This window comes from Lepidochelys olivacea, assembly GCF_965140295.1.
Source record: "Lepidochelys olivacea isolate rLepOli2 genome assembly, chromosome: 4".
NCBI classification, from domain to species: domain Eukaryota; kingdom Metazoa; phylum Chordata; order Testudines; family Cheloniidae; genus Lepidochelys; species Lepidochelys olivacea.
In genome coordinates this window covers 97,972,615-97,983,031 of record NC_140414.1, presented here as the reverse complement: position 1 = coordinate 97,983,031, position 10,417 = coordinate 97,972,615, and the positions used below count along the sequence as shown (strand labels likewise).

General features: G+C 44.9%; 1 protein-coding gene and 1 long non-coding RNA gene across 6 annotated transcripts in view; both read left to right on the top strand.

The window, feature by feature from the left end:
• Positions 1-631: 631 nt before the first annotated feature.
• DCUN1D4 (defective in cullin neddylation 1 domain containing 4) overlaps positions 632-10,417 on the top strand; it is a 73,586-nt gene continuing 63,800 nt past the window's right edge. For 2 of the 5 annotated variants that reach the window (XM_084626301.1, XM_084626296.1), the window contains exon 1: positions 640-742. Coding sequence is in view for 3 of the 5 variants with exons in the window: in XM_084626296.1 (XP_084482422.1) it covers positions 728-742 (15 nt within the window). In the remaining 2 variants the exon portion in view is untranslated. Of the gene's footprint in view, positions 743-10,417 lie in introns of all 5 variants that reach the window. The other 3 variants (XM_084626297.1, XM_084626298.1, XM_084626299.1) reach the window with 3 other exon arrangements.
• On the top strand, positions 1,390-8,559 carry LOC311519624. Its single transcript, XR_014711328.1, has 2 exons — positions 1,390-1,595; positions 7,961-8,559. It is a non-coding gene; the product is annotated as an uncharacterized lncRNA (long non-coding RNA).

Here is a 10,417-nt window from a genome sequence, read left to right as displayed (position 1 = left end):
CCTTTTGAAAAAGAAGTAGCAACAGCTGGGACAGGACTTAAAAAAGAGACTACCCCGACTCCCAGCCAAAACGGAACATGTGGTCACCCTGGCTAGTTCTGCTGCCCCAGCCCAACCTCTGCAGCTGTGGTGGAAGTCTGTTCTTCCCCTCGCGGGCTGCAGGGAAGTCACCGCTCAACAGCTTCTCGCAGGGCATCTCTGCGCAGCTCCCGGCTGGACCAGCCTAGGCGTGAACTCGGCGCGCTCCACACCCCCTGCGCTACCTCGCTCAGCTTCGCTGCCGCTACCCCACCCCCTGCGAGCCGCTGGTCTGGACTCTGCTCTCTTTAACCAATCACAACAGCCTGTGGGCGTGGTCCATAGCCTCCAAGACCAATCAGATTCACGGGAGAAACAAAGTAGTGTTCTTTGCACGCGCTTTCCGAGCCAGAAATAATTGACGTAGGCAAAGGCCAATCAGTATGGCGGGGAGGCGGTACTCCTTGAGAACTATAACCAATAGGAGTGTGGAAGTAGGCGTAACGGGTAGTGTGAGCCAGGCAGAGGGGGAATGACAGGTGTGTGGCCTAATTGCGCAGTGAGGCAGGCGTTTGCGCACGCCAGCCCGAGCCAATGGCGTGCGTGTATGGGCGGGGCAGGAGGCCCAGTGCCTGGGCTCTGTGATTGGGAGAGAGAGACAGAGAGAGCCCGGTCGGGCAGTGTGTGCGCTGCACGAAAATGCACTCGGATGCCGCCGCTGTCAGTGAGTAGCGGCCGGGCCGGGCATCCTACTGCGGGGCGCAGGCTGAGGGAGTCTCTGCCCGAGGGTCGCGCGGCTCGGGGGGGGGGCGGCCTCTCGCAGCCCGTCCTGGGGGCGCTGTGCAGGGCCCGAGGGGGGAAGCCCGCGGGACGGGGGCAGCGTGGGGCCTGCTGGGGGGGCATTTGCGGGGCATCTGACGACGGGAGCCCCGTGAGGGCGCCCCCCACCTGAGAGCTGCGGCGGGGCCGGCTGGGCCGATGGGGAGGTGAGTGGGGTTCCCGCAAATGCCGGGGGCGGCAGGTAGCCCGGTGCCGGCTCTGCGGCATCAGAAATTCTGCCAGGGAGCAGTTTGTGCCACTACACCGGGCGCTGGCAGAGACTGTGACGCAGTTTCTCCAGCCTCGCCCCGGAGCCCCGTGTCCGGGCCCGGCCCCGCAGGGTCCCTCTCTGGGGCCGGGCGTGCTGAGGGGCGGGTGTTCCGCTGAGGCGCCGCCTTGCGGCTTGTTCCACCCGGGGGTAATTTAACGGGTTCAGTGTCAGTCCGGTGCGGGAGAAACGGGCTGTGAAGGGGAACGAGCCCGGTGCATTGTGGGAGCGGGAGTCTATCCTGCTGCAAAGCGCGGTTGGGGTCAGCGCCGAGGAGGACTACAACTCCCAGCGTGCACCGCGCCCCAAGTCTCCCCTGCTTGGGTAACTGCAAGTTACAGCCTGATGCTCTGTGGCCAGCCCGGGTGCCCCGCAGTGGGGGTCGGCTTAGGCACCTTGCGGGGGCAGCGCAGGCAGGGACATGCTCCCCACACCGGCGTAGGAGTCTGGGAGACGAGGCTAGAGCTGTCCCAGGAATAGCTCTCTTGAGGTGGGGAGCAGGAGGGAAGGCTGGGCAGCGTGCTGCCCTTTGCGGGGTGGGGGTGGGAGCACCGATTGGGCTTTGTCTCTGGGGTACGATGCCCTCCGGGGTAGGGTGCAGGGGTCCTGAGCACGGGCAAGGCTTTGTTTTAGGAACAGGTTGCCTGCTGAGGTGGGGGGAGGCAGGGATGCTGAGCACAGATAAGAACGTGCTTCAGGAACTTGTTCCACCCCTAAAGGGTGGGAAGGAGGCTACAGTCCCAAGCACAAGACTCAGTAACATGAATTTGTTGCCTGACTCTGATGCGTGAAGAGGCAGAGCACTGAATAAGCACTTATTTATCTCATGGCAAAGACTGATCTCGAACATTGCTATTTCTTCATATGTTCTTTCTTATTTTCGGTCATCTCCAAAAGTCTGAAAATAGCTTTTAGAAGAGAAATAGTGTACATCTTGGGTTTTCTTGAACCCATCTTCTACCTTTGAGAATTAGAGGTTGGAGAAAAAGAGCCAGGCATAGGAACATAGTGTATATTTAAACATATAGGGTTGGGTCATTGCTCCAGCAAGCCTGATTATTATTAATTTGTATTGCCATAGCTACTGGGAGCTGGTAACTAGCACTTGTTGCTTCAAAGGAATGTAGAAATGTATCATCCCAAAATTTACATAGCTAATGGCATAGTGAAATGTACATTGGTAAATAAAATTCTCTTGAGCCCTGCGGTGCAGAGTTTATACCTTGGAGTTTGAGGTTACACTAACCCTGTTTTAACATAAATAATGCCATATATTTAACATAATGTAAACAAATGGGATAATTATCCTGCAAACACGTTCTCTACAATACAGTTATGGGCACATCAGCATATGTTTTATGTTCAATTCAGTCTTTTCAGAAGTTATTACTAAGAAAAAAATAAAGGTTCACACCCTTATTCTGAAGATGTGTTAGCTGGAGTTGATGGACACTTCCCTCTGCTCCCTCATTTGGGATGTTTTAGGTTATCTAATGCCCACTTAATGTCTTTTTTTAATTTCTCAGTAGGAAACTGAGAGTACTGTTTATGGTTTTCCAGCTGTCACTGTCTTCTTTTTTTAACCCACTTTCATAAAATCTTTTGGGTATAAGATATTTCTATGCCAACTAATCAAGCTTTGCAAAACTTTGCTCCTCAAGTTTGAGTAAGTCATTTTCAGTATAGATTTAAAAAAATTTTTTTTTTATCATTAGTATTATGGTTTGAGTAAGTAGATGTCCTCGGCTGGTAAGCTTTTTTGGTAATTTTGCAAGACCTACTTAATCCTTTTATTTTTCTTCCCTCTTCCACCTAATCAGGAAGGACTTAATTATTTCTTAAGCATCTCTGATAGTTTAATATCTTCTGCAGTCTTGAAAATCTGTAGTGATGGCCATTGTTTAATTCCTTGGCAATTTATAACATTGTATGTCTACTTACATATAAATATTTTCCTAAATTAACACTTTTTTTGTCTCTAGTTTATTCTGTTCTCGTTGATTAATGTGGATGATTGAGATAAGAATTAACTGTTCTCTTAATAGCATAGCTGTCCATATATTGAGTCTAGAACAAGACTAAGATGAGACAGGAACAATCCTCATTCTTTTAATCTTTCCTCAGAGATTTGATCTTGCTAAACCTCCGTTGTTGCTCTCCTATGATATGAACTCTGTCAATCCAATTTCTAACTCTTCTCAATTTTTTTTCAATCCTTCTTTGAGGATGACTACTTGCTTTGAAACATTCCCTAAAAGATGTGAGGTATGCTTGCCCATCTCATCCCCAAAACAAACATGTCATCTCAAGATTTCTTGCCAGTTCAGTGAGTATAATTGGAAATCACTTCTGTCTTCTGTATTATAAGGCCACATAATGAGTTTCATTAATGGTAAGTGGAGTGGCTTTTTCTCCTCATGATCTGTCTCCATTCTTTCAAACTGGGGAGTGTTGGATGTATGTGATTCTAACACTTTAGTGTGGTTTTGTTCTTGTGTGTGATCTACTCTGACGTTTTCATCTAGAGGTACCAATTCTCTATTTCCCTCCCTTTTTTGTCCCTCTGTGGCTTTGGGACACTGAAAGAAAATTTTTTTTCTTGTTCTTCCTCTTTGATCCTGTTTGAATTCTTATTTCGCTGTCTTAGGGGAAAACTCCCTTAGATACTATGTCTCCTATGGTTTTCTAAAAGCACTGGGCTACTGTTGGCTATAAGGCTGGTGATTTTGCGTGAGTTTTGTGCTTGAGAAAGAAAGAAAGAAATACTGGAGGACCCATGACAATATGCAACTCCTATACCCATTGTAAATACTTGAGCACTCAACACTACCACTGGTTCAGTCGGCCTATACAGTGATAACTAAAACTAACAAAAACTGCAAACAAAATGCATCTTGTGGGGTGAAAAATCTTTTTTTGTGGTTATACATTTTTTTGAGGGGCGGAGGCTTATGTATTTTACTCTTCTGTTTACATTTCTATATCATTCTTTATAATTTGAACCTGAAATTATATTTTAAATGCTAAATAAAGAAAGGGAATTTTGTGACATAGTAAGATCGGAAGATAATTTTCAAATTATGCACTCTTGTTTAAGACCAGTTTTCCAGTGGAGATGGTATCTGCCACTTGCATTCTATATTGCTTTATCATTAATGAGTCAAAACTGCTAATCCTTCTTCAGTCTAGGAAGGAGTCTCTGAATATTCAGCTAAATAACATGTCACACACAACCAACTGGAACATTGTTTGAGCCAAATTAGGTGGTAGAAATAGACCTTATTTTTTTCCCCAGGTGCCCATTGTTGGCACTGATTTTTACTGAACCATGGCCCATCACATCACTACTCTTTACATTTTGTTAAGATTCTCTCAGTTAGGAATGTATACAACCATTTTCATATTTAATGGGTGTGCAAGTCATGGCATCTTGCAGAGACAAAAACTCATGCAGTATTAGGCCCTGCCTACACATACATTTGCACTGGTTTAGTTAATCTATTTTAATTAAACCAGTGAACCCCTGTGGGGACCCTCTTATTTTGATTTAAGAGTGAATTATTTTGGGTTAGCTCAAACATGTTCTTAATTAATTTAAGGTAAACTGAAAAGTTTGGTTTAAACTAAATAACTGTCCATACAGCCTTTTGTATTGGTTTAATTAAGGTGTGATGTCAACATTAATTTTATGTTTAAAGCAGTGCAATGCTGTAGGTAGGCCAGCTGTTACTGTTAACATTTGTCAGATACCTAGTGGAATAAGGATTTTCTCCATAGAAAAAAGTGACTTTTTTTTTTAACCTTGCCCTTACATGCAACATGCAGATTGAAATAAGTAATCTTGGAATCCTGAGTTGCAGGTGACCTATGAAACTGATTAGCAACACTTCACACTATAGCTGAGTTTAAAAATAAGATATTATGCTTTGAGTCAGATGTAAATTAGTGCATCAAATGACTCGCCTCCCTGAATCAAATTTTGTTTCTTTTCTCTGTTTTTTAATGTTAAAATTTATGGCTATATCTTTAAAATGTACCAGAACAAAGTTCAGTAGGAATCTTCATAAAAAAGAAACCCGAATCTTCAGCTTTTTGTTTTCTGCCTTTAGTTATGAATATAGGGGTTTCAAAGCTATGCATTTTGGTAAAAAAGAAACCCGAATCTTCAGCTTTTTGTTTTCTGCCTTTAGTTATGAATATAGGGGTTTCAAAGCTATGCATTTTGGAAATTGTGGGGTTTAGGTCTTGATTGAAAATCTTGGTGCATTTCAGATCTGGGTTTTCATTTTAAAGTTTCTTTACAAGGTAAACTGAGACACTGCTATGAATCTCTCTGGTCACTCAATTACAGACCTAAAAGTTGCAATTCTTCAACAAAAAAACTTCAGAAACAGACTCCAACGAGAGACTGCTGAATTGGAATTAATTTGTGAACTGGATACAATTAATTTAGGCTTGAATAGAGACTGGGAGTGGATGGGTCATTACACAAAGTAAAACTATTTCCCCATGTTTATTCCCTCCCTCCACCCCCCACTGTTCCTCAAACGTTCTTGTCAACTGCTGGAAATGGCCCACCTTGATTATCACTACAAAAGGTGTGTCCCTCCCTCCCCCCTGCTCTCCTGCTAGTAATAGGTCACCTTAAGTGATCACTCTCTTTACAGTGTGTATGGTAACACCCATTGTTTCATGTTCTCTATGTATATAAATCTCCCCACTGTATTTTCCACTGAATGCATCCGATGAAGTGAGCTGTAGCTCACGAAAGCTTATGCTCAAATAAATTTGTTAGACTCTAAGGTGCCACAAGTACTCCTTTTCTTGTTATGAATCTGTAAGCAGACCTAGGTCTTGTCAATTCTGAAACTTAACTGTTTTAAAAACTGATTCCAGTTAATGTGGTTTGCCTGAGTGAGGAGAGGTAATATTTTTCAAGTGACTTTGTAGCTAGGCTGGCATGAAATGTTGTTTGGAATTTTTGTAAATAATTCTGTTTCTCCATTGTGTAGTCATACCCTTTTTAAACTAGGTTCAGGGAATACAATTTTGAGCATATTTCCTCTCTTCCCTACTTCCTCTTTTTCTCTTTCCCAGGAGATGTTGGCTTCAAAGTCAAATTATTATAATCTAACTGCTGAACAATGGACTGGGTACATCCAGCAATTGGATTTTCTTGCTGTGTCCCAGTGTTTCATAGTACACTGTGGCCAATACATCTGTGTTTTAGGTCTGGTCTACACTACAGAGTTAGGTCGATGCAAGGCAGCTTACATCAACCTAACTGTAAGCATCTACACTAAAATGTTGCTCCTGCCGATGTAACTATGCTGTGCTATGCTGACTTAGGACGATGCAGTGTCAGTATAGGCACTGCATTACGTACGTTGACTTTAGTAGCCTTTAGGAGGTGTCCCAGAATGCCTGACTATGACCACTCTGGTCACCATTTTGAACTCCGCTGGCTGGCTGCTAGGTACACAGGTACATGCTCGTCTCCTTTTAAAGCCCCTCAGTTTTTTGAAATTCTGTTTCCTGGGTGTGGAGTGCTCACCTAACAACTACCTAGCTGACCATGCTGGCTCCATGCTGCTGATGCACTGCTGCCTGGTGTACACAGGAAATAATGGATCTCTTGGGTCTGTAGGGCTAAGAGGCAGTGCAGGCACAGCTCTGCTCCAACCATAGAAACGTCAGTATCTATGAGCAGATTGCTTGAGGTATGAGGGAGAAGGGCTACAAAAGGGACCTGCATCACCTGCAGCAATGCTGTGTGAAATCTAAGGAGCTGCGGCAGGCGTTACAGAAGGCAAGAGAGGCTAACCGTCACTTTGGTGCGGAGCCGCAGACATGCCATTTTTACAAAGAGCTGCATGCCATCCTCGGAGACCCCATTACGACCCCCAAGAGCCCTGTGGATACTTCGGGGGAGATGGAATCACAGCCCTTGGAGTGAACAGCAAGGAGGAAGTGTTGGGTGAGAAGGGGTAGGATTATGGGGGACAGGTGTCAGGGGGATCCAGTGGTGCAGCGAGCCCGGCCTTTTTTTTTTTGACTCCAGAGCAGTCGAGCCAGTCCCTACAGTCCAATATGGTGAACTTGATGCAGGGGAAGGAACCTCTGGTAAGTATGCAGTTTGCTTTGATATTACAGAGGCACATCTGTTCATTTACTCTTTTTTTTTAATCATGTTAGAAGAGGTAGTGAAATAACCCATAGAGACAGAGTCACTATTTGCTTCACATTTTCATGTAGAATAAGGCAGAAGGGGCCCTGCAGAACAGTTTGTTTTTGTGTACCAGGATGTCCCGTGAATCCTCCAAAGAGATCTTGAGGAAACTTTCCTGAAGGTAGTCCTCAATCCTCTAGGGATGGCTGCCTTATTTCTTCGGCAGCTGTAAGACACTTTCCCACACCACTTTGCAATTACTTCAGCAGGCACCATTGCAGCACACAGGGCTAGCAGCATACAGACCCAGTCTGCAGCCGGACACATGCAGGAGCTGTTCCTTTTCACCCTCCGTTACCCTCAGGAGTGAGATATCCGCTAAAATCACTACTGCCTGTGGAAAATGGTGTCAGTATTCAGTTCATTTTCCCTGTCCACATATACTGATTCCTGTATATTTCCTTCCCCCATCTCCCCACCCTGTATTGTCCCAAATTGCTCCCTCCCCTCTGGGCTGTACTCAATATGGCTGGGACTGCCGCCGTGCTCTGTGAATCCCAAAGAGAAGTGAGAATGTAGTGTTTGTAACTTGTGTGGATCAAGGGGAGTGAGTTCAGTATACCAAGTTTGCATTTATCTTGTGAATACACTCACAGGAGTACCTCTGTGCATTGTATCTTTTGCAGCTGGAAATGTGGCCTTGCAGTCTTTCCATCCACAGTAGTGGAGTGGCTCAGCCAGATGAGGAGGAGAAAGAAGAGGACACAGGATGTCACGTTCCAAGAGATCTTGCAAGCCTCTGGTGCTTCAGATATCGAGCACAAGGCTTGTAAAATCCCCTAGCAGAATGAATGGACAGGGATAGTACGAAGAAGAGAAAAGCACAGGAAAGGGAGGGAGATATCCAGCAGGAGATGCTAGCACTTCTCAAGTAGCAAACAAACATGCTGGAGGCTCTTGTTGACCTTCAGGTTCGACAGACCCATGCTCTCCTCCCTCTGCAGCCCATAGAGAACTGCATTCTGGGACATCCCTGTGCACCCCCACATTCCACATGGTGTCTTGGGCTGCTTCAGCTACCCTTACCGCTCCACCCTGCGGGAGAGTACAGGCAATCACAGCCACCCATACACTGACCTGTGAGAGAGATGGTTGATGTATGTGTTGTGAAATGGAAATGACTGTTCTTTCCCCTTCAAAGGTTCTTTTCCCTGTATTTATAAAGTTTTGTTCAGTTATAAATGTCTGTTTGCGTGAGTTTGGAATAAAAGTCCATTTATGGAAACTTAATTCATCTTTATTAGTTCACAACATATGCTGGCTGGAGCTGATATCGTTCACAGATAATAGCAATAGGTGCATTTGCAATGTTATAGTACTACACACGCAACACTCCTTACAAGGTTCATACCGAGGTGCAAAAAAAAAAAAAAAAAAAAAAAAGCCAGGCAGGGCACACTACAACAACACACGTTACTGTGGCTCACTATGACAAAGGTCTTTCAAAGCCTCCCTGAGCCGCATAGCTCCCTATTGAGTTCTTCTTATAGCCCTGGAGAAAGGGATAGGCAGAGTCTCCTAAGATCACTATTGGCATTTCAACATCCCTAATGGTAATTCTCTGGTCTGTAAAGAAAGTTCCTGCTTGCAGCTTTCTGAACAGGCCTGTGTTCTTAAACATGCGTGTGTCATGCACCTTCTCTGACTAGACCATGTTGATGTCAGTAGAACGTGCCCAGTGATCCTCCTACGCTTGCAGTACCACAGAAAAGTAGCCCCTTCTATTTATGTACTCTGTGGAAAGGTGGTCTGGTGCCAAAATAAGGATATGTGTGACATCTATTGCCTCACTGCAGTTGGGGAATTTCATTGCTGCAGAAGCATTCACTATGTCCAGCACATTGCTCAGAGTCACAGTCCTTCATAGTAGGATGAAATTAATAGCCCTGCACACTTGCATGATAGCAACTCCCATGGTGGATTTCCCAACTCCAAATTGATCCCTGACTGATTAGTAACAAACTGGTGTGGCAAGTCTTCGAGACACTGATCACCACTTGCTTTTGCATTGTCAGTGCAGATCTCATTTTGGTGTCACTGCTCCAGAGGACTGGGGCAAACTCCACACACACTTCCAGGAATGTGGCCTTGCACATCCGAAAGTTCTGCAGCTACTGCTCATCATCCCATACCCGCATAATGATGCGATTCCCACCAGTCAGTGCTTGTTTCTCGGGCTCAGAACTGGCACTTCACCATCTGCAGCTGCTCCATGAATGCCAACAACAACCGTGAATTGTTTCTTTCTATATCCCACAGCAAGCTAGCCACGAAGGAATTTGTCATGTTTCCCACAGCTCCTCTGGTGGCTCTGCAGATACTGCAGGATAAGGCGCATTGTGCTCGCAGTGCTCATCACAGTAGAGCAGAGCTGTGCAGGATCCATGTTTCTCACAGAGATGGTGGATGTGTGGGTCTGCTGGGCTTTTGAAAAAAGATGCGACACATTATGGGATGCAGATAAAATTATGGGATGGAGAAAACTGAATCATGGCACGTTGAAATCATGTTCCCAGTAACCCCTTTGCAACTTGTTTGCTCCATGAAGCACTGCAAACCGTTCCCCAAACACCCAGCACTGGATGGTTGCAAGTTGCACAGTGGGATAGATACCCACGGTGCACTGTTCTCTGCATTGATGCAAATGCTAGTAGTGAGGACATGCACCACTGACAAGAGCATAGTATGGATGTGCAAAAGCGATTTAATTACTGTGGTGGCTGTATGTCGACTTAACTTAGGTCGACTTAATTTTGTAGAGTAGACTTGCCCTCAGTAATAGAAAACAATGAGAGCTGGCTCTGATCTAGATTTTAAATAAGAGTACACATGGAGGGGAAAATAAAGAACAAAATAACCACATAAGGGGATATTTGCTGGATACTTAATTTTTCAATATAAACAGTAGATATGGCAGTTAATCTGCATATCCATTTTATGAAATACTTTAGAATCAATGGGTATGAATAAAAGAGAGAGAGTTCATGTAGATTCTTCCACACACTCAGCAAAGCATTCCAAAATTTTAAGGGAGGTCCTTTTTTGTTTTTCAGTTACTAATCTCTTTAAATAGCAGTGTTAAT